The 24,204-nt window shown below is 38.4% G+C and overlaps 1 protein-coding gene across 14 annotated transcripts in view; it reads left to right on the top strand.

The window, feature by feature from the left end:
• Positions 1 to 202: 202 nt before the first annotated feature.
• FAM204A (family with sequence similarity 204 member A) overlaps positions 203 to 24,204 on the top strand; it is a 28,145-nt gene continuing 4,143 nt past the window's right edge. The window contains exons 1-8 of one of the 14 annotated variants that reach the window (XM_055561000.1): positions 283 to 346; positions 665 to 710; positions 5,902 to 5,935; positions 6,381 to 6,619; positions 7,137 to 7,224; positions 7,350 to 7,380; positions 7,562 to 7,661; positions 15,737 to 15,826. In XM_055561000.1, coding sequence (XP_055416975.1) covers positions 6,386 to 6,619; positions 7,137 to 7,224; positions 7,350 to 7,380; positions 7,562 to 7,661; positions 15,737 to 15,826 — 543 coding nt within the window. In that variant the 5' untranslated portion in view covers positions 283 to 346; positions 665 to 710; positions 5,902 to 5,935; positions 6,381 to 6,385. The other 13 variants (XM_055561007.1, XM_055561001.1, XM_055561003.1 and 10 more) reach the window with 13 other exon arrangements.

Genomic DNA, 24,204 nt, shown 5'->3' with positions numbered 1-24,204 from the left:
TAAGAGCTTCTGCAGCGAGTCCCGGTCTTTGGGGAATGAACTCAGGGCCAAGCACTTTCCTCACCACAGAGCACCAGAGTACGGCAGGGGATGGAAAAAGAAAAAAGTCTTTAAGACGTCTAGAAGAAAGGAGAAAATGGCGAGAGAAAAGCAGAGGGGAAAAAAGAAGTAGAAAGAAACGAATCGCCCTTTTTCGTTTATTTAAAAGGCGAGCCAGACGCGACCGGTTACCATGGCGACCCCAGACCAGTACGGCCCCAGCCCATTGGCCGAGATGTCGGAGCCAATGAGAAGGCGCGATGTTGGCAGGCCCTAAGATGGCTGCCGGGCGGCACCGTCCAGACTGGTGAGTACGGCTGATTGCTAGGCTGGTTCTTGTGCTCCAGGGAGACGGACCCAGGGAAGACAGGGTGCCAGCAGCGAGGGAGCAAGCGCGGGCGGCCTCACAGCCTCTCGGCCGAGCCGTAAAACCTTTGGTCAGGCCCGCAAAGCCTTTGACCGGGCCCGTGGGAGCGTCGGCTGAACCGGCCTCCGCCTTGCTCTGACGCGGCGTCGCGGCGGAGTCCCCGTCCTGTTGGTGGGAGAGGGGTTCTCCGTCCCACCCCGACCGGAGTGAGACGGGATAAGAAGGCTTTCGACCCGGGAAATGGGCTCTTGTTTACAGTTGCCGTACCCGGAAACGAGCTGCAGTTGATGGGAGAGTCAGCAAGGTAAACATCCTACTTCAGAATCTGTGGCGCTTAGTTCTGTGCCGGGAGGGGATGCTTCCCATTTGGGCATCGGAGTGTGGCCCAGCTGCAGGAGAGCCTGCAGAGTTCCGGGTGGTTCAGCCGTGCAGCGAAAGGTGTACGTTTCTAGAGCCACCCCACTTGCATTCTTGCACCCTATAAGTATTCTTACGGAGACATCCAATTTTAAAATGGGCCTCGAAATATTATTGGCTACCTGTAAATCTTTCTTGCAGGGTCTTGAATCTCGGGGAGTGTTTTCTGGCCCTAGGCTGAACAAGACACTCGCTTTGAAATATGCATACTTGGAAAATCCTGCTAAATAGTATATCTGGGTAATCGGATTGGTAACTTAAATCCGAAGTCAGGCCTGAGATTCAGTTGTACTTTCTGTACCTTTTTGAGAAAACGGAGCACATTTATTTCATAAACGTGAACAGGGCATTAATGTTGATGATAACATGCTTAGAAGTATTTCAGTTAAGTAATTAATGCCCAGTCACAAAAACTGATTATTGTGTAAGTTATTTAACAGGATCTTCAGATTGGTAGGTGGTGGTTTACGATTTCTGTAAGATTTAAGTTCAGATCAGACAAGATTTTCAGTTTTCTGTGATTATTTTTAATTGAATACAAAATTTGGGAAATAAGGCAACTTCATCCAGTAAAAATGGAATTGAAAGTCTAGAATATGAGCGTCAGGGGACATTTACCTATAAAGTGCTTAGATTGAGTTTTGATTATAAGCAGTTACCTGGACTTTAGAGAATGTGGTATTATTACCCAGGCCTGTATTCAATTTGGTATAACATTTTTATATAGCTTTCTTCCCTTAAAAAGTGAGAAAAAAATTTCTTCTTGATCAAATTTTAACATTATTACAGGCTGGGGACATTCTTCAGACCCACTCTCAAATCTCTGTCACCAAGAATATAACATTACTTAAACGCTGCACTCTATAGAGTTTTGAGTTACAGAGTTCTATTTTTCTAAGATTAGTGGATCACCAACCATTGGATGAGTCTGTTAGCGCATCTGTAAAAGGAGTTTAGATAATAATTCCTAGTGGTAGGGTCATTGTGAGGGTTAAGGGTAGAACAGTGCCTGTCACATTGACTGTATGCCATTTATAGCGATGACATGGTTTGTTTTTCTTTTTGGTTCTGTTTCTTCGGTCACAGTGGGGTTTCTTTACCTTTCTCCAGAGCGTCTTTTAGGTGTTTTCTCTGAAGTGCAGGGTCTTACTGAAAACTAGCAAGCGTGGCTGTGGTGGCTGGGTTAGGAGAGAAACCTTATCTTCTGGGGTGTTGGGGTTTAATTAGTATTGTTCTGACTGAGAGGGAATGGAGTGTTATATCAAAGAATGAGGTGATTCTGGGCATTTGGGCACACATAATATTGAGATCCATAAAAAGGCATATTAGAGCCTCAAGACGGCTCAGAGATTTGATCAAACCCTTCATGTTTTAGGTTAAGGGTGAAGACCCAGACAGATGCAGTGGCTTTTCTACAGTTATGTTGTTCAGGACTAGAAACCCATCTTCTGACTTCTAAAACTGTTTTTTTTTTTCCCCTGCCTTACCACTGGCTCCCAATCCTTTCACAACCTAGAATCCCATTTATTGTAATTTGATATCTCCATGGATGCTGTATTTTGAAATATTGCTTCTACTAAACTATACCCATTAATTTGTGTTTTTTCGTTTTTAGTAAAACTCAGGCCTTTAGCTACCAATCAGATGAATGAAAATGTGGTGAAGAATAATGTTTCATTGAATTTAAGTTTCCTAACCTAAAAGTACATGATATTGTTTGAGGGAAAATGAAATATGTTGGGCTTTTTGAGTATTGAAATTAGCTTAGAAATCTCCATTACTGTCTTCATAAAACTTTGAAACGCTTAGTTGAGGAACTGCTGAGCTGTGCCATGTTCTTCTAGATACAATGATATCTGCCCAGGTGTGCTAAGTAGTAGCTGTGCTTAGTTTCCAAGGGCAAAAGAAAGCCCAGCCATTCAGGCTAGGATGTGACATAAATATTTTTGTTCATCATAAATCATGTCAACCCTGGACTGCATAGCACACACTGAATTTTTCTTTGTAGAATAACTGTGAATTGGGAAGAATCTTCAATCCAGCAGTACAGAGTATGTGAAATGGAGAAGCTGATATTCAAAATCACAGAGAATAGGGGGATTCTGAATGATTCATATCTTCTTTGGGGGTAAATGATTAAAGTATTTGACTTACAGGCTAAAAACATGAAAGTTAATATATCAACACATGGACTGTTATATAGACTTGACTCTAATCTACACTAAAAAACTTGTTTCTTGGTCTCTGGTATGTGATGTTTCTTGAGAATGGCTGAGTAATACTCACATTTGAAGGGTTATCTGCTTTAAAATGAAAGAATGCACCCTGAAAGGTATGAGATGAAAGATGCTTCAAAGAACTAGAGAATCAGAATCCAGAGCAACCCAAACAGAAGTAACAGGAGGCCTAATGGGACCAACTGGTACTGTAGTACAACTGGAAATGTAGAAATAACATGCATATGCTTTGACTAGAAAGACACTGATTTTGAACCTAAGCCCCAAACAAGTCACAAAGCAGCCACTCCATATTGGCTGATTTGCAGTCAGAGCTGCTGCTCAAGCGGGCAGCTTCACTTTGCAGGCTGCTCAGTTAACTATCTGTGTTTGTCAGCGGCCACCAATTTGTCCTGCTGTTTGTGTATGTGTGTATGTTACGGTCACAGGAGAATGGCACGTCGCTTTAAGGATATTTAGGGATTAAGTTCAGAAACATGTCTTATTTGATCTTTGCCTTCTTTTACGGATTTGGACATAGAGTCCACTTTTTAAAAATTATTTTAGTTTTTCTCCCAGCATGGGCACACACAGGAAGTTATCATACTAGCCAATAGCCTGCTGAGGACAGTTCTTAATGCCACATCAGCAAGAACTTATTAAATATGGAAGAAGTTGAGGAAGTCCAAAAGTGATTAGAAATGATTAAGGGCTGCTGAAGAAAGGCATGCCCTCTTCACGGCTACTAGCCCTGCTTCCCAAGGTGAAGCCCCTTGGGGTGCCCAGAGCATAGACTCACCCTGTGAAGATGCTGCAGCAGTGGCGCAGTGGAAGGACTGTGCCCATCTGAGCTGCCACAGCTGAAGTCTGGGCTGGGTGGTACTTGGCTGCTGATGGACAGAAGCTTGCCAAGAATGTATAAGAATGTTGGTTCTATGAGGTTAGGCATTTTTGTCCATTCTCTATACTGCTGTTTCTATGTCTTGCTAGTGCCTGGCACACAGTGGACATGCAGAAGATGCTGTGGACAGGGAGAAGAAACAGTGGCTCCAAAACAGTGCTGAGAAAGCTAACTGTGAACTTGTTACCATCCTAAAGTCCGGAAATGGATAGTGAGTCTGAAGGTGTATGATATGCCAGTGGCAAAGTCATGGTCGAGTGGATTATCACAGCCTTCCTCCTGCTTTGCGGGACAGTAGAAATGTTTTTATTAATAACTCCACACCTGTTTTCTATATTGGCATGTTATACGTCATATCTTTTGTGCTAACAGTATCTCAGTACTACCTCCACTTCCAACTTTTAAAATCCTCAGTCCAGATTTAGGGATGGATTCAGGTTTCCCCAGTGGCTCAGTGGTAAAGAATCTGCCTACAGTGAAGGAGAGGTGGGTTCGATCCCTGGGTGGAGAAGATTCCCCTGGAGGAGGAAATGGCAACCCACTTCAGAAAAGTCTGAACTTCAGGCAGTCCAACTGCCTGAAAAGTCACATGGACAGAGGAGCCTGATGGGCTGCAGTCCGTGGGGTTGCAGAGTTGGAAATGACTGAGCAACTAAGCGTGCAGACACATAGCCGGTTTTATAGGGCTTGGAATTTATGTAATTTGAGTCCTCTTCTTTAAAAAAAGGAATACAGATTCAAAATACAAAATCAGGCATAGTGCTTTGGAAGAACTTATGCAAAAGATGAGCCTTGAAGCTTAGGTTCTGTTATCTTCCTGGTAATTTGCTTCTGATTTTATTGCTCCATTCAGAAAATCAGACATCAGCATTTTTAATTGAAAGTTCATGTTAGACTGGAAATCAGGGAGTTAAATGACTTGTATCAGTTACTAAATGAATGCACCTCAAACATTAGAAATTTCAAAACTACCTTATATAGATGCTGCCACCCATAATAGAAATGATAAAAATGCAGTACATGGCCACAGAAATAAATGATAATGGCAAAAAGAACCAGTCATTGATCAAGTCCCCAGAACCTCCTGAACACTATGTAGAGTGTTTCAGTAGCTTACCTCATTTCATTCTGAGAATAACCCTGTGTGCTGGGTAATTAGCCCCCTATTACAGATGAAAAAACAGGGTCAGAGGTGTTAAAAATGACTTCCTCAAAATTACAGTTAGAGTAGTTAGAAGTTAGAAATCTTCCTCTGAAAAAGCCATGACAGTGTTTTGGTGAGGATGTTTTTCAGAGAGCCAGCAGCTAAACTGTGAAAAGTGAGAGCTGATTCTTTGGACTTGGGAGGAGGTCCTTAAAAGTTATCAGGAATCCATCCTTCAGAGTATGCAAAATGCCGTGATACTTTGTCTCGGAGACAGTGCTGGTGGTTTTCTTATACTCGATTAACACAATAGAGGGCAGAAAGATAGCGAAAAACATTTCCACCCTTCCGTTTTATTCCTTCAGTTGACGGTAAATCCTGAGCAGAACAACCAGCTTCTCTATTCTAGGCATCTTTTAAATGAACTCGTTTTGGCTTATTATGTATGCTAAACTAGACTGTGCCATGGAGATTAAGAGTGAAATGTACTCAATTATCATAATTTTAGAAAATGATTACAACTTCAATTTTTAAAAATTATTTTTATTAGACTTAACAATAGTTAATGATTCTCTCTACCAATGGGTTGTATAACTAATGATAAAATCACTCTGAACTTGTTTTTCAAATACAGTATATTTACTTTAAAAAGCTATACATTTTTGTTAATTTGTAAAGATTATACTCTATTTACTATTACTTTAACAAGCACTGTAAAATGTAAAACTGGGGACATCCTTTTTACCACCATACTTTTCTCAAACTGCTTGCACAGCTCAAACATTTTCCTTTGTGTAATTGTTTTCCTCCTCCATAGATAGTCCTCTGAAGTTTTATACGTTCAAACACAGGTGAGAAATCCAATTTTATTTTCTTTTCTAATTGTTACAGCTTTAAATGTAGTGTTACAATTCTTAAATTACCTGCAGTGTATATTGTTAGGCTTTTAACATTCTTGAACTATGAATACTTTTACTGAATTTCCTTTTTTTTTGGACAAAATTATTCATGTATTACAGAATCAAGATTTTATTGTTATTAAGTCATTCAGCTGTAGGTGTGTCTTATAACGGACTTACTTAAACTACCTTACACTTCTAAAAAATTTATATAAGCAAAATATTTAAATTATTTTGATATGGAGAGTGTATTCTGCTTTATACCTTTTTTTTAAAAGTGTAAATGGACTTTTCCCAAACCATTGATATAATTATTAGATTCCTGGTATATCTTTTAATGGTCTTAAAATTCTTTCCAGTCTATATATCTTAATTCATTTTTTTTTCCCTCGAGCAGAAAAGATGTGGAGTGGGCTGTTACCTCCTGGCCTAAATGAAAGTGATGTTGAATTGAATTCTGAAGATGATACCACATTAGAGAGCTCTGAACTTAACTTACAAGAGGGTAAAGAAGATGGGACCTTTGAAAAGACAGAGATCGTAGATATTCCTACAGATGGATCAAACACGGAAGCAGAGGCAAATATAAATGCATATGAAGAGTGTCCCTCTGGAATTCCCTTAAATATGTGGAATGTAGGTTTTCTCTCATATGTTCTTATTGAAGTCTGTGCCTGTGTGTCTCTGCCAGGGTCAGAATGTATGTGTTCTTGGTGGGTAACGGGTAGGGAAGATGGATTCTGAATGGTTTTATTACTCTCTGGGTCTGTGGCCAACTCATTGGTCATTCAGGTACTTGCGTTCATTTTTGTTCTGTTTTTCATAAAAAGAGGAAGAAAACCATTCAGTAGGATTAACTACTTTGCTTAACACAATACACAAGGAGTTTCAGTCTTAAATCTCTTTGTTATAAAGTCTATGAGTCATTGACTTTTACCCCTAAATTATCAGATCGACTTGTTTGGAAATAAATGAAGATAATTCAGGTTGTAAAAGTCTCAGACAATAGAGTTTCTTAAGAAGAACTAAACTACTTTCATTATATTTGTATTTTTATAAATGTTAAGAATATAGTTTTTATTGACGTTATTTTTCAGATGTGTACTTTGCTTCAAAACATATTTGCTCTTTTTTTTTTTTTGCTTTTATGTAGAAATTTCAAGAATTGCATAAAAAGCATTCTGAACAGAAAACTTCAGCTTCTAGATCCGAAAAGAAAAAAAGAAAACGCTCCAGAAAAGGTGTTTTAATTTAGGTTAATTGTCAATAGTGTTAAATTGTGACCAGTTGGACTTAACAATTTTTAATAACCATCATTTGAAATAACCAAATGCTTAGGTATTGACACTTTGTGAATTCTTTTCAGGTAAATTGAAGAATGAAGAAGAATCTCATAGGTAGGTGGAATTTAAAATATCTGTCTGTCCTAGTATTGCAGAACTTGTACAAATAGTTGAATTACCTCTGAAACCTAAGAAGTAGTTGATGTAATATATTTGTAGTAACGAATTAAAAACGGTAATTGTAATAATGAGTACATTTTATGTGAAACATAAGTTATTGTCTGTCTTTTTACAGTGAACAGTCTTCAAGTGAAACCCAGTGGAAGGAGCTTACCCAGTATTTTGGAGTCAATGAGAGATTTGACCCCCCTGTTAAAAGGAAAAAAGTTGAAAAGGTAAGATCTTTTTTATTGCATCTTCTATTCACCAGTGAGAACTGTTTATAATTAATTTTGCCTAAGGTATTTCTCCTCATTAATTCATTCAGTGAAGAAGTTAATGTGTGCAGGATGCTAGATAAACAAGTAAATATATAGTTACAAATCATTTTTTAAAACTGTTAAAAAAGAAACAGGGTATTGTGAAGAAATTAATATGGAGGCCCCACATTAGCTGAGTGGTCTGGGAAGGCCTGTCTCATTAAGACTGAAGGATAGCAAGGAACCATCTATGTAAGGCCCACTAGTGTAGAGGTGATAACCTGGGTAAAGATCCTGCTGGGGAGGAAGAGCCATCATGGGACATGTGAGTAGCAGTGAGAAGGTCAGCCTGGCTGGATGGAGTCAGCGAGGAAGAAGGTGGGTGAATGGCCCAAGATAAGACTGCAGAAGCAGGCAGGCAGGGCCCAAACTGTGCAGGACCTTAAAGGATGCATTTTCGTCACAATGCAATTGAGAACCATTCAAGGGATTCATGGGAGAAGGCAGTGGCACCCCACTCCAGTACACTTGCCTGGAAAATCCCATGGACGGGGGAGCCTGGTAGGCTGCAGTCCATGGGGTCACTAAGAGTCGGACACGACTGAGCGACTTCACTTTGACTTTTCACTTCCATACAATGGAGAAGGAAATGGCAACCCACTCCAGTGTTCTTGCCTGGAGAATCCCAGGGATGGCGGAGCCTGGTGGGCTGCCATCTATGGGGTCGCACAGAGTCAGACACGACTGTAGCAACTTAGCAGCAGCAGCAGCAGAATGAATGAGTAACTTACACATTTATCTAGGGGAATGTTGACAGACTTCAGGAGCATGGAAATTGAGCTCTGAGCTGGAATGGAGGTACAGAGGCCTCTTGGTTAAAGCCCAAGGATATTGTGTCTTGCATATACGGACAGGATCACTGCTGTATACTTCTGTTATGTACGTAGAGATCGTTACTGTTTTCTGGTTCATCAGTATTTCTTGGGAAAAACTGCTTGATTTTTAAACCCATCATTGGGGTTTAAAATTGGGTGCCTCACTGAGGGCACATGCATTAAAGAACTGACACAACAGAGTGTTTACATGTGAACCGTTGATTCGAACTTTGCCAAGAATTCTTGTCACCTAGTCCGTGGAACACTGGGGAATTGGTACCAGGATCACCTTGTACTGCAACTAGTTAGAGATGTTGAGCCAATCTCCTTTTCCCAAATGTTCAAGCAGGTACAGAAATGCTAAATTTCTTACTGAAATCACTGGTTAGAGCTGAAGCTAAAACCCAGACTTTAAAACCCATTTTCAGTTCTCCAGCTTCACCATCCAAGAGGCTGATAAGCATTTTAACGTGATTGCTGTGCTCTTGACCCCTTCTGGTGGGCTGGGAGGAGGGGTCTTGTGGGGAGGATGCTCTTGACTGAGCAGACCTGTTCCAAAGCGTGAGGTAGGAGGCTCATGCTGACAGCAGTGGTCCCCAGGCCATCTCTGGCCCACCTGCTTTCGAGTCCTAACTGCTGACTAGATTGTTATTTTGAGGGAAAAAATGGTTAATTCAAAAAAATTTTTTTTAATATTTTACGGGCACGCTATATGCACGCAGGCTCTTAGTTCCCTAACCAGGGATCAGACCTGGGCCCCTGCAGTGAAAGCGCCGAGTCCTAACCTCTGGATCACCAGGGAATTCCCAGAAATGGTGAAATACTGGTTCTCATCAGAAATAGCTTTTAAAGCTGTGCTTGTGAATTAGGTGGTCTTTGATCTTCAGTTGTTTATAATGTTTGTTATGTTTTCTCATAACTATATTGTAAGTCACTCAGTCATGTCTGATTCTTTGCAACTCCATGGACTGTAGCCTGCCAGGCTCCTCTGTCCATGGGATTTTCCAGGCAAGAAAGGGTTGTCATTCCCTTCTCCAGGGGATCTTCCTGACCTAGGGATTGAACCTGGGTCTCCTGCATTGCAGGCAGATTCTTTACCATCTGAGCCACCAGGGAATCCTGTATTTACTTTAGAATATCTAAATTGTTTCTTAGAGAAGTTAAAGCTATAAAATTCAGTCTTTTAGCCTTTTCAAAACATAGAAATTATGAGAGTATTTTTTACAGCCTATCGGTATTAGAGTATTATTTCCCTACGTGTATGAAATTGTACCTTCTTGATAATTGGCAAGATATAGCTAAGTTATCCTTTGTCTAAAGTTTGGAATTCGTGAAGAGTAACTTGAATAAAGGATACTAGGATTCCTTGTGCAAAGACTTTTGTACAGCTCAATTTTAAGAGCTAGTGTTCTGTTTCACATTGTATATTAGATGTATTCTAGAAAAGAAAGATAAGTCAAGCTCCATTTTAAAAAGAAATCTCTGTTTAAGGGAAGACTGCTATAAATCCTTTTATATATATTCACTGATCTGTTTTAGAAGTTTGGATTTTCTTAACAGCAGTGTTCTTCTGTATGAGTGACATCTGACTAAGAAAGCCATGGCATCTCCTGCACAAGGAAACCGATGCTGGCCAGGCTAGTATTGCCCAGGATGTTGCCAGCACTTAATATTCTATTAGTAAGTGTAAGCATAAGAGGAAAGGAAGGATTCAGTGAAGCCAGATGATTTCATATTCTCTTGGTAGTTCAGCTTAATTGCATGCCAGCAGGTTCACCCTTGTTCTTTGGTTTGGGATCACTGTTTTCCATGCCCCCTTGGGCTATCATGCCCGAGTCTCCACTGTGAAGCCAACAGAGTAAATAGACAGTAAAAGATGTCCACATTGGAGCCACCAAGATAAAGGCTAAGAATAAATGTCAGTCCACCAGATAATAGCCACTGCCGGAGAAATCTCGAGAGGATCATGAAAATCCCTGATGCCGTTTGGACAAAACCAGCATGGATTTCTGCTCCATTATTTTACTTCTCAACCCTTTTTAGTCCCCTTTTCACTCAGTCACTCAACTCTCAAGAATGGTAAAACAAAACGAACTTTTTAAGTCTGTTGTGTGATTCATCTTTTTTATTCTTTTCTTTCCCCCTCTTTTTTGGGAACACTGCCAGATTATTGAAACTTGCTCAGCCAAGGTGTGCGTTATAACACTGCTGCCACCTGCTTCCCTGACAGTGCAGAGAGGCTTGTGTTTTAAAGTGTAATCTTCCTAATATAGAGCTGTTTTCAAGTGTTCTTGTATTAAACATAGCTATAATTGTGTTTCTGGCAGCAGTTCTGGGTCTTACAAAACTTATATAATCATAACATAGTTAATGTTGAATCTATTTGGGAATTTTTTTAGAATAAATTTTACTCATTAATTTCATTATAAATGCCTTAAGTATTCTTTAGTTGCATCAATTTGATTAGTCAGCAGTCATCTTTGGGAGTAGTTTTATGTCTACTTAATGGGTACTTTTTGGCAAGAAAAATCAAAGGTACATTTAATAATTTGTAGAGTAACTGCACAAGGTCTTTGATAATTTTTGTTTATGAGAGGAAGCTGCTGTTGTACTGTGTGGCTATTTTCAAACTTGTTTTTTTAGAAGAATACTTTTTCTTACTAGGCTCTCACATGGAGATCTGGTACACAGATCACAGGCTGGCTGCCTGGAGTGGGAGGGAGTCGGGTGGCTGGTGGTGGGAATGTAGAGGTACCCCGTGTTCCCCTGTTATCAGGTACCGGGTTTTCTCTCTTGGTCTTTATGTGATCCCTGTTGGGTGGGTTAATACCCACCAGCTATTATTCTCTTAATACAGATGAAGCAACTGAAGCCCAGCATAATTTGTCTAAGAAAACAGAGCAGGTTGAAAAGGAAAATGGTCCCAAATCTAGATTCTTCTGAAGTAATAGTCCAACTTAGTTTTACTTTGTTGTTTATTTGCTAAGTTGTGTCCATCTTTTTTGTGTGTGTGTGACCCCATGGACTGTAACCCACCAGGCTTCTCTGTCCAGGGATTTTCCAGGCAAGAAGACTGGCGTACGGGTTGCCATTTCCTTCTCCTGGGGGTCTTTCTGACTTGATTCAAGTAGTTTAAGTGGGTGTGATTTATATGTAAAAGTGACAACACTTAATTCTTTTTTTTCTTCCTCCTTTATGGAGAGATTACCTAATTTTTTCCCTATGATATTTAGATCTGATCATAGAACAGCAAACTTGAGTAAACAGTTCATTTGTATTAAGGTTTAAAAGTTGAATGTATTATCTGATTGAATATTCAGTAGCAAAATGTCTGTAGAAATGCATTATGTTACAGTTTGACCTAAACAGTTTTAATCGGTATATTAAAAGAGATTTTACTACACACATACGGATGATTAATCCTTAATGTTAAGCCTAGTACCCATAAGTTTCTTAGATACTTTCAGTACTACTGCCTTGACATCTGCAACAAAACTGTTAGTTAGCGGTCACTTATTGCCTCATGGGAACCTATCAAATACTGGCCTTAGATAATTTTCCACCTGTGACCAAATTGCCATCAGTAAGTTTGTACTGAGATATATCTTAAGCTAAATTCTGAGTCCTGCCAGAGGTATTTTAGGAGCACACTGAGGCCTTATCATCAGTCCTGTCCCCATCAGTTCTGAATATTCATTGGAAGGACTGATGTTTCAACTGAATTTGAAATTCCTATACTTAGGCCACCTGATGCGAAGAGCTGATTCATTTGAAAAGACCCTGATGCTGGGAAAGATTGAAGGCGGGAGGAGAAGGGGACGACAGAGGATGAGATGGTTGGATGGCATCACCGACTCAGTGGACACGAGTTTGAGTAAACTCCGTGAGTTGGTGACGGACAGGGAGGCCTGGCGTGCTGCAGTCCATGGGGTCGCAAAGAGTTGGACATGACTGAGTGACTGAACTGACTGACGGACGGACTGAGGCCTTTCAGAGGATCAGCAGTGCTTCTGTGCCTCCTGCCACTCCTGTGGTGTGAAAGATGCCCTTTACTGGAAAGATATTTCCAGTAAAGCTTACTCTGGGGTCCAACTTACGACCTGTAGAAAGCATTACTACTCAAATCTTAGTTCGTGAGATGACTGACTGACTCAAAGTTGAAATCTTGGGTCTTACACTGTGTCTGAGCCCTTGACTAATTGTAACAAATTCTGTAGTTATATAGACCTTCTCTTTGTTTTAATGGTATCCTGATAGATATAATGGGAATACCTTATTTATTGAGTGACTACTATGTTCTAAAACTTTGCTAAGTATTCTTGGCCTTTACTGTAACTCTGCAAAGAATGTGGTAGTATTCTCATTTTACAGGTGAGAGAACTGCAGCCTATAGAGGTTTGGAAACAAAACTTAGGGTTTCTTGGCCAGTAGGTAGAGGAGCTGGAATTTGAATCCAGGTTTGACCTCAGCAACTGTGTTCTTTGTAAACTGTTGTTAGCTTTTGGTCTTAAGGTGATAGAAATGTTTAACCTCAGGGTTGTTATTATTATTATTATTATTTAAGCATTTTAAAAATATTTGGAATGTTACTGTCTTCTTATAGAAGCAGAGTCTGGGTGTGTGTATGGAAGCAGAAATTTTTCAAAGCCAAAAGGAGCTATTATATTTTACTTAAATAAATTGCTTAAAAAGAAAAAAGAAAGGAGAAAAGGGGGAGAAGAAAGCAAAGTCATATCTAGTGAAACTTATTGATAGTAAAAAAAAAAAACTTCTAAAAGAGCTAAAAACAAAGTTGAACATTTAAGGGGAATTCTAGAATTTTATTTCTAGGGGAGAATTTTGGTCGTCCATGCCGATTCTCTGATTTTCTCTAAGGAAACTGAAGCTTATAGGTTAAGTACCTCCTTTGCCCGGTGCTGTGATCACCTTCTCTGACTTCTGGCCTAGTGCTCTTCCCACTATATTAGAGGCTGGTTGGAATGGCTCGGGGAATGGGAGTTCGTCGATAGTAGAGAGATTTGTAATTTTAGCTCATTTATTTTTCAGTGAAAATTATATCAATCAGCTCAGCAGTTCACATGTTTCCAGAAAAGGGGAATGTTCTTGTTTTCCATTTTGGGGACTTTCACTGTAAGCTGTGTCTCCATGGTAACCAAAGGGAGTTAAGTTGATGGATTTCTAGGCCTCACCCCCAGAGTTTTCTGATTCAAATTTGAATTTTTAACAAGTTCTCAAATAGTGCCGATGCTGCTGGTTCAGACTCGAACTTTGAGAACTTAAGGCTTAGAGTCTAGTTTGAAAAGTTATTCATGAGTTGCAGGCCCGAAGGGAGGAGGGGAGACTCAGGAAGGGGCTGAAGGACTATGAAAATAAATATGATGGTGCTCGAGTATGGGGTCCAAATGAAGCCCCGACAGGTTCACTTTCTCTGAGGACTCGAGTTAAGTGGAAAGGCAGAATCTTGTGTTTGGAGAGAATTCTAGATTGTGAAGCTCTTATGTGGCCTAGAGCAAGAGTATTCAAAGGTTCCAGGAGATAATGAACTTGTGCCTGAGTGTAACCCAGTATACGCCTTCTTTCTTTGAAGAAGTCTGATTGTCCTCATCATCCCTTACCCATCCTCTTCTAATAAAAAATCACCTAGGCAAACCTATGCATAGTCATGTAGTTGATTTGCATTCTGGCACAAGCTCAGTTCACAGACTGGCATCATTTGCAGACTTGACCTGGAACATAGACCACACTTGTAGAGTCCCTGGCCTTGAATGTAGGTTTGGGGTGGGGGTGGGGGCTGTTATTTAGTGGCCCCTGAAGATGAAGGATGTTGGAAGAGTGAGTCCAAGCATGTTGTTTGGATCATCAAGAGAGGAATTCTGCAGCAATACAAAAAAGAGAAATTTCTGGAGACTGGTGGATGATCACAAGACCAGGGTGGAAAAAGGACAGTCGAGCAGCATGGCCTGGGCTCAGAGCCTCTGAGAGGCTACTGAACGACACTCTGAAACTCCAGTCCAGAGCAAGGGAAAAACCACATCGTCCCCCAGGCCTGGGTGGGGTGAATGACTGTGAGAAGGAACAGTCTTCACTTAACAGATGTCATCAGTGATAGCCTCCTGGCTCTTTGCTTCCGTAATCTTTTTAGGCACATTATGCGTGGGCATTCTTAAAGTCTTGTTTCAACAGAGGCTCCATGGGAGTGAAGTTTCTCTTATAATCAAGCAATACTCTGATGGAAGAGACATTGCTTGGACTTCTTTTATTAGGTTAAGTAGGGAGAAGTCTATTAACCAAAAATGAGGAAGATACACTAGATAAGCCATTGGGATAAACTTTTCTTCTAAGAAACATATATTAGACTATCTCTTTAAAAAATTTGTATTTTCTTTGGTAACTATTTCTACAAACTAAAACTCAGTTATTTAAGTCTAACAAGTATCTTTTCATAGGATATGATATATCCTACCTAGTCTGTTTGGTAATCCCATGAACATTTTAATTATGACTTCATGAAGTGGCTTCAGCTAATAAATAGCATATCCATAGGAAAGTAAAATACAACTTTCCTCCTATGTTTAATATCCAACTTAGTACCCATAGAGACTAGGTGGGGCTGGTGAATGAAAGTATGGGCAGTAGAGAAAGGCAGAGGAAAAGAGTGGTTTAGAATATGGGCTCTGGGCAAATCTATTAATAGATTCATGTGATGGCTTAACACTTAACAGACTCTGACTTGGATAAATTGATGAGTCCAAGCTTCTGTTTCCTTGTGTTCAAAACAGGATAACAGTTTTATTTCATTAAATTGTTAGATGGATTAAATGAGCTTTCTTATAGTGAGAAAAGATGTGCTATATAATAAGCATGCCATAATTTCTAACTTATTATTATTAACATATTGTTATCAAGGGAAAGTGTAGTCCTTAGAATCACAGAAATGTGGATTTGCATCTCCTTCTTCTTAATTCAATTAATCTGACCCTGGCTAAGTCATTTAATATTGCTGATTCACTTTCTCATCAGTAAATGGGAGTGGTAGCAACTACCGTATGCGGTCATTGTGAGAATGCAGTAGTCTAAGTACATAATGTGTTTGGTGTGGTCCCGTGACATAGTCTTTGCTAGCAAGGGTTTGCCTTTCTTTCCTGGCTCTAAGTTTGAGATTTCTTTTCTTTCTAGTCGGGACTTGAAAAGAGGATAGACCAAGCTGTGGAAGAGTGGAACATTGAGAAGGCCGAGGAACTCAGCAACCAGCTAGCTACTCGCGAGGTGAGTCGGCCCCACCATGATGCTCTGCTGTGCTTTCAGATCTTCTGAAATGAGTGTATGTTCTTTGCTTGATCATGAGTAAGTGCAGTTCAAATATTTGATCTAAGATTTTCCTTTCTGTCCATTTTCTTCCCTCTTAATCTCCCATTTATTTTGAAATACTGGGTTTTATTTTTGTCTTTAATGTTAATAAATTATTCTTATATAAATCTTAATGCTGGAAATAATCCACGGTTGATCTTCAGCCTCTAGATTTCATCTAGTTCAGAGCTCTGTCTGCCAGTTGTGCTGAAAAGGCTAGCTTTCTTTTTCCATTTTCATCTTTAACTCAGTTTAACTCTCCCTGAGGGCAGCCGTGTGTTCTGGGGTCACATCTCTCTGTGTGTTCCTAACCCTTTCTCCCCAGAATGCTTTCTTACTGCATATTCTAAATAGTTCCCTCAGCTCTAAAGAAGTCTCAGCCTTTTTTAACCTAAAGTCTGTAGTATAAAGCTAATAGGTATATTGAATATTCTTTTCCCAAGTACCAAGGCATCCAGAAGATTCTCACTTGTACCCTCTGGAAGAAAGTTGCAAAATTTGTAAAACAATTTCTGTTTGACCTTCACTTTGAAATGTTAACAGTCAACATTTGCTTGATCATTCTTTTCTGATTTATGTGCCTTATTTAGATTTGCCAAATATGTCAGTGATTGCCTTTGTAATAAAAGAAAATTTTTCTCTTTTCCGGTCTCGGACGCTGAGTTTTGTTGTTGTCTTTTTAGTCTTTAATCTGGAATGTTTCCTCCGTCTGTCTGTGTTTTTCAGGACCTCTAGTTTTGAAGAGTAGCTGATGATTTTGTAGGATGTCTGTCAAGTTTGCTTTGTCTGGCGCTTCCTCATGATTAGATTCATGTCATGCATGTATTGGTGGGAAAATCACAGAAGTATCCTCAGTGCAGGATATCAGAATGCATGTGGCATCTATTTGTCTACTTTATTGATGATGTTCCTTTGATTATTTGCTTAAGGTGGTGTCTCCAGGTTTATTCTGTCTAACATTATTCTTCCCTGTGTAAATTAATAAGTATCTCACAGAGAGGTGAGAGATGATTTGAGACTCTGAATATTCTTTTTCTCACTATTCTTTGCCTACTAATTTTAGCAGTCATTGCTGATTGTTTTCCAGCTTGAGACAATTACTATTATAATTAAGATCTTGAAAACATTATTGGAGTGTACTTCTCATCTTTACCTGGCAACTCAGATCTAAAATTTGTCTTCAGTGAGATACTGGATTCTAGAATCTCTTATGTATCTATGTTAAGTCTCTCAGTAACCTGGACAGTTGGTATATAGTTTCCCTACGTGATGGGTATATTTTCCCTAAGTGGTATGCTGGGAGGGCTGGGGTCGTGGGCTCTCGTGTCCACCAGGGTTGCATGTTCAGTCCCTCCTTGTCTGTCTCATCCGTGGTCACCTGTGAGCAGGAGGCCGCGTGTCAGAGAGCAGAAGTAGAGCCTCTGAGGCCTCAGACTTGTGTGTTTCCTTTGAGGGTATTGAATTTCTGTTTCTGTGTTTTTATTTGTCATACTGCTATTTTTGAAACGGGAATTGCGTACTACTGACCAGGTATTTTCCATTTTAATAATAGTAATAAATAATTATAATAATATTATATGATAATATATAATATAATAATAACAATAATATTTATATAAATAATAATAACCATTTAGGTTATTCTTTCCTGTCACGCTTTATGACAAATGAGATTGCTTTAAAAATATACCCCATTTTCAGCATTTGTAAGGATAGTAAGTGTTTTCTCAAGAGTTCTTTTTACTTCCATACCAGCATAACGCTTTGTTCTAGTGAAAGAAAATTTATCTAGTGTGGGGTTAACGACTTCTGGTTAAAAGGAAAAAGAGTAATCTGGGCCCTCCTCTTTTCCTTGTATAAGTGGAAAGACATCTGGAAAGTGTTTACTGGCCACAGACACTGGAGAGATACTGATTACATGTTAATTAAACACCCATGGAAGAATAACTAAAGTAATCGAGATGTAATTCTTGAATAAATAGTTTAGTTTGAGGTTTAAGTTTTTTGTGTTTATCTCCTTTGTGCCAATCACTGTGGATATGAAAGATGAGATTTTGAGAAGTAAGTAATCGTGAGTTTGGGGCAGAAACCCTTTATGAATTAAAGGTATATATGCATGGTAGGTGTCCTTTTGGAAATCAGGTATACTGGTTTTTAATCAGTACCATTTTCTTTTTTCAAGAAGCAGTGAGTGGGATGTGCTGATAAAACCTTTGCTCAGAGGCACAGATCTCAAGAGTTCTTAAAGCCTTTTCCAACTGTAATAAGTGAAACTAATTTTTGATGTTTAACATTTATAAGCCTGTGAAACCAACAGGGCAGTATCAGTATTGAGAAGAGTGAAGCCCAAAGTAGAACCCCTGTCTGAGAATGGGCCTTGAAAACAGTTCCTCAAAGCAGACGAGAGCAAAACGAAACAACTGGTCAAAATGAAGCCGTCAGTGCGCTAGCATGACACAGCAGGCGCGCGTTTTTCCAGCGTCATAGACCCTTAGGTTAATGATGACATTGAAGATGGGTGTAGTCTGGCGTGGGGGATGGCTTCAGTTCACATGTTGGAAACCGAGATTGTGCTGTCAAATTGGGCTTTGCCATGTAGTAATGTGGTTGCTTTGGGAAAGTCCATCCTATCGATTAAATCCTTCTTTGTTGTTAACAATCTTGGAGGAGAGATAAAAGTGGAAAAATACACTTGGGTTTGTGTCATACCGATGAAGATGTTCTAATTTGAAAAAAAATAGCTCTTAAAAAATTACTATCTATGTATGTATACATACACATGCACATTCGCACACACGTTTGAGCACATTTATAGCTTCTTAACCTCAGGCCTGAACTGGAAGAACATTCCATTTATTGATAGTGATCCTCAAAAATGCCATCCTTTGGTTCTTATCTTTTCTGACACACTTTGTTACAGTCCAGATCATACCAATTTGTAGAAACAAGTATTTAAAATTAAGTGCTAAGCCTAGATTTAGTAAAGTAAGCAGCATTTGAGTTGAATCTCACATTTTGAAAACAGACTCTGTCTCTAGGCATCTTCATGTTAGCCTGCTGTACCTAAAAAACAACTTGGTTTGGCAGCAGACAGTGAATTTCTACCATTGAATGAGTCACACCTACATTAACTAGAAAATATATTGCTTTCAATTATAGCTGTGCCATGTTAGGGCAAAAATGAGTCGGGAGGAGAGGCTGCCAGTGAATTTTGTTTGAGCTTTGTATATAGCTCATGCCCCTGAAGGTTATCTTTTCTGTAAGTGATTCAAACAGGATGATCTTTGACAGCACCAACTAAACTTAATTCCTTGGAAACATCAGTACATCCTTTATGTTGTAATGTTACAACTATTTTATGTAACCTAGAGTAATTTAAAAAAATAATTTGCAAGGTATTAATATTCATATCTGAAATATTTTGGTTATAATCTGCTATCTTTGCTAAGGTCAGTAACCTTCAGTTGGAGTAATGATATAAAATGTTTCATATCTTAAAGCTTTTTGCACCAACTTATAACTTCAGCCTTTTGTACTATTAAATACAGTATTTATTTAGAATCTAACCAAGGTGTCACAAGTACAAATGATAAAAAACGGTGTCTCACTTTGATAGTGTTCTTCTTATAGGTAATGATAAATATTTCATTGGCAGTATGAATTAAACTGAAAATCTAATTTTAGCTTTATTAAATTTCTTAAATAGGCTACTTAGATTTTTGGATTCCAAAACACAGGTGAAGTTAATAGTGTTGAAATAGTAATAGTTTGTTAATATTTAAATAGGGCAAGGTAGGAATGGTCTTTTTAAAAAACCAATGTTTGAATTGATTGAGTTGTATTCTTTCCTAGCTAAATACATTAAATACTCTCTAAATTTGGGGCAGATTAGTAATTTGTTGGTGAAGTTCTATTTTTAGAGCCATTTCCTAGAAAAACCTTAAGGCATTCTTGTTGGAGAGGGGTATATATACACATTTGAGGCATTAGTTTTTTTATTTTATGTTAATGTGTAAGAAGAACTATTTCTCAGAAATATTTCCTATGCTTCAGCACTTGTTCTGGCACTCAGAATTTTTCCATTACAATTCATTGTTGGGCTGTAGTTTCCTTGAGAGGATTCTGGCTGTAATTCACCCTTTGATTTTGATTATTAATTTCATGTTGATGTACACACTGCATTGTCTTGATGGAATAAGAGCTTCAGTTCACCCCCCTCCCCCCAAAATAACCTCCCCTAATAGAACAGTTTTGACAGATGTAGCTATCAAAGTACCTGGAGCATTTGCATATCCAGAGTTCAGAACTGACACATTTGTTTCAATTTTTGAGATAGAGATGCTGCCAAACCTGGTTAAGTTTGAAGTTGCTTCTCATCAGTGGTGTTTCCAGAGCTCTGATATTTTAGGAAAGTTGTTTGCTTGCATCACATAAAAAAAAAAAAAGCTGAGTTGATGGATATTATAGTGAAGAAAGTCTTGTGGTTCTAAACTCTTGATTTTCTAATCCAGAGGGCAAAATTATTTTCTTCCTGTTTTTGTGACTACTTTTAGAACTCTCTTAACAACCATGATTCCAGAGGTAAGGCTATTTGTTCACATATGAAGCTGAACATATATTCCAATTAGCTGTTATCAGAATTTATCACTAGAACCTGTGACTCTAAGAAGGCCAGCAGGTGCTTCCTATTTTCTTAATTATTATGATTTCTAGCCACTGAAGATAGGGTAAACAAAGTACAAATACATTAAGTAGTACCCGTTGGTACATATTAAGAATTTAAAATTGAATATCTCCATTTCAACATCTTATTTTTACAGAAAGGAGATTTCCTTTGTTGTGAATTCCAGGAGTGTATATGAAGAACACATTGTTTCAAAGTCATCTAATGCCTGCAAACTGGCAAAATTTATTTTATGTCCCTCTTTGAAATTTTACTCTCCTACCTCCCACCCCTTTCTTTTACTTTCTTTTGGTCTTTCCGTTAGACAGCAGAGTGTAGGACCATTTTCTTTGCAGTATATTTCACTGATTAGCACTGGGAGGGAATCTGGGACACTGGGGAAAAGAAGTCCTCACGGAACAGGCTCTTGCTGGTCGGCGGTGATCAGCCACCTGGGGAAGCTGCCTGCCACGGGGGGAGGGGTGTGTGCCTCCGTTAAGGATCATGTAGAAATGACTCACTTTCATTAACTTTGGTCATTTCTCAGTGGTTTTTTAATTTAAACATTCCTCTTTGTGTCATTTTGTAGTCTGTGCATAGTCCGGGGGGCTTTTCAATGGTGATTTTAATTCTTTGAAGCCTTGTTCTCCTTAGTTCTTAAAAGTAATTCAGTTATTTCATATAGATGAACAGGTAGCACAGAGTATGGAAAATAAGCTCTGCCTGTCCAGGTGAGGGAAGGCCTAGTTGAATTCCTTTACGTGGAGCTGAAAGATTCTGTTCTTTCTTATAAAAAATGGTGTACATCCTTGAAGTGGGAGCATTTTAATATGAGAAAAATAAAAATGGTACTCAGTGATGGGGTTTCCTCTCAAGCTTTTAGGTGTGCTTTTTAGATCTCATTGCACTGAGGACGTTTTCTTTTAACCTCTGGGGTATGATTGGGTGATCACCTAGAGTGGTGTTCCTTATGCTCTCTTTTAATTATGTTTATGGTGCTTTTAACAAACCTTAAAAAAAGATTTCAGATGTTACAAGTCTAATTAAAGAGACAGACAAAGCACAGTTTATACTGTAGATTTTTTCTGCAGTTCAATTAATCAGCATGTTTTCTCTTTTAATTAAAACCATTTTAGTAAATTAAAGCCCACAGCAAAACACATATATAATTTGTTTGTAATTAGCTCTTAATTGGTGGTAGTTGAAGCTTAGCACCCTTGGTTTCTTTCTTCATGATTGCCATTTTATTAGCAGCCAGTCATTAATTAATCTTTTTCTAATTAGCTTATAAAACTGTTGATGGCACATTATTGTAAATGTGATTTTAAGTTCAAAGCTTGTTAATAAGCTTTCTTACTTAGAAGAACAGAGATAAAGAAATTGCTGAAAACAGTACTACAGTTCTTTAAAAAAAAGAAAAACTGTCTTTCTGATGGGGACTGTGTAAAGCATCTAACAGCTTATGGTTAATTTTTTTCCCTTATGAATGGAATAAGTTGCTTGATTATAAATGTCTCTATCCAGGAGTAATTTCAACAGTATAACGTCTTTTCTCCCCCCTTTGGAATACTGTAATCTACATATAATTTGAAGCCTTAATAGTCATCATTAAACCAGGTGTTACATAAACTATTTCACTATGAAATCAGAGTTGAGGATATGAATCAAAATATATCTTCTCACACAATACATTTTTTTTTAATAAATTGCAAGGTGAATCATATATTTATACATGTAAATATACAATATATGTAATATGTCTATGCAAATATATCTTATATTTCAAAAACAGGGTTTGTTGGGTTATGCCTTGAAGTAAAAACCATTTGGCTTTAACTGATTTGTAGTTAAATAGGTGTTAAATAACAGGTGTTTGTGCAGTTGTGCACACAACATAGATATATGTAGTACACAAACATGGAAACCTGTGCATGCACATTTTAAGGTGACAGTGAAATTAGGCTGTTCTTTCTAACAGAGGGAAGAAGACTTGATTTAAAGTCAGTATTTAAATGACTGGATATGCCGTAGCTTATTTGCTGTCCTCAGAGCTTCGGCATCTCAGGTATGTCCGTGGAAATGTGCCAGTCCCACTGAAGACATCCTGAATTCACTGCAGCACCTGCCATGTTAACCTGTGGTTTGAATAAAACACATTAGCCACGTCATATTGTTTATTGAAATATACTATCGATTTCATAAAACTTAACTTCATGGTATTCTGAGCTGTTCATCAGTAATTTTGCAAAGTTTTGAAAGTTATTAAAAAGAAAAAAATAAAGCATCATCGGTCCTTGGAAGTGCTTTTTCTTCTTTGCTGTTTGAACTTTGCATGTTATTTCAACTTTGGCTATTTCTCTGCTTGTTTTTAAGAAGGCATTTTATGATGCCTTGCAAGAGACACTAGAAAGGGATAGCTGACAAGGAAAAAATTAAAAATTGGATAAAAAGTAAATGAATAATGTCATATTACCAAAAAGATGAGAGGCTAATTTGTGCCGACTTTTTGCTAATTTTGTTCAAGCCTCAAAATGAGGAGCTGTCACCGTTGTGTGCAGCACTGATGCCAGTGCCAATGATCCATGAAATAAGCTGCCGCTGGCTTTGTTCTGATAAGAATGAACAAATCTGCACAATGTTCGGCTCCCAGAATCTCATTTTCATACTTGCATGCAGGCGAAAAGAAATAAGCTGTTTGCAGGCTTGATTAATCAGACATTGGAGGGGTTTTTGTCTCTTTGATCTCTTTCGTCTCCTAGGTAACTTGCTTGACATTAATGTTGAGCTTGAGTAAAGACAATCAGGAATTGTCGACCAAACTGATATAAAAATTAAAGACCTTAACACTTTAAGTACTCCAGTAATGGTTCCGCTTTACTTCAGAAAACATCTGTTTTCATTTAATTAAAGAACAAAAGAGAATGGCATAAATATTTTTCATAGAGACCTATTATTCCAAAGTTAAAGTATGATAATTGGTATTTTTAAATAAGTGCCTTGAAAGTGTGCAAAAGGGAGGGAAACTTCATAAATCTGTTACAAGCTAGTAATTTGAAGATGAGTAAAATATTTTATGAAATGGATAAGAAGTTTACAGTGATGCTAGATGAAGCTGTTTGAATCAGATTCTTTAAATGATTATCAGCAAACTTTAGCAGGGCAAGGTTTAGCGAGAAAAACTAACTTTATTTTGCAAGTTTGTCTTTTAAAAATCTTGACTATGTTACACGATGTGCCATTATATCTGTTTTACAACCCAATATGATTTACACATGCTCAACCTGTAAAATTGAAAGGAATTAAAAAAGTGTCGCCGTGCATTTGCTTGAGGTTATGCAGACGCTTTTACAAATCTTCCAAGTGGCTGTAGAGATGAACGCCTCAAGGGTCCAGCCGGGGCCCTGCTTTCCCAACCAGCTAAAGCCCTTATCTGAAATCCAAGCAAAGTACCATTAATCTTTCTGAAAGACCTTTTATGGCTTTTAATATATCCCAAATTAGAACATTTTACACCCTTGGTTCCTGAAATATGGTGATAAAAAGCCTTTAGAGCTTAATTTTCCTTACCGCTTGCTCTGACCAATTTGCAGTTCTTTGTGATAATGTTTAGACACCTTAATTAAAATGCAGCAAA

Source organism: Bubalus kerabau, chromosome 22 (assembly GCF_029407905.1).
Source record: "Bubalus kerabau isolate K-KA32 ecotype Philippines breed swamp buffalo chromosome 22, PCC_UOA_SB_1v2, whole genome shotgun sequence".
NCBI lineage: Eukaryota > Metazoa > Chordata > Mammalia > Artiodactyla > Bovidae > Bubalus > Bubalus kerabau.
This window is presented reverse-complemented; position numbering and strand designations above follow the sequence as displayed.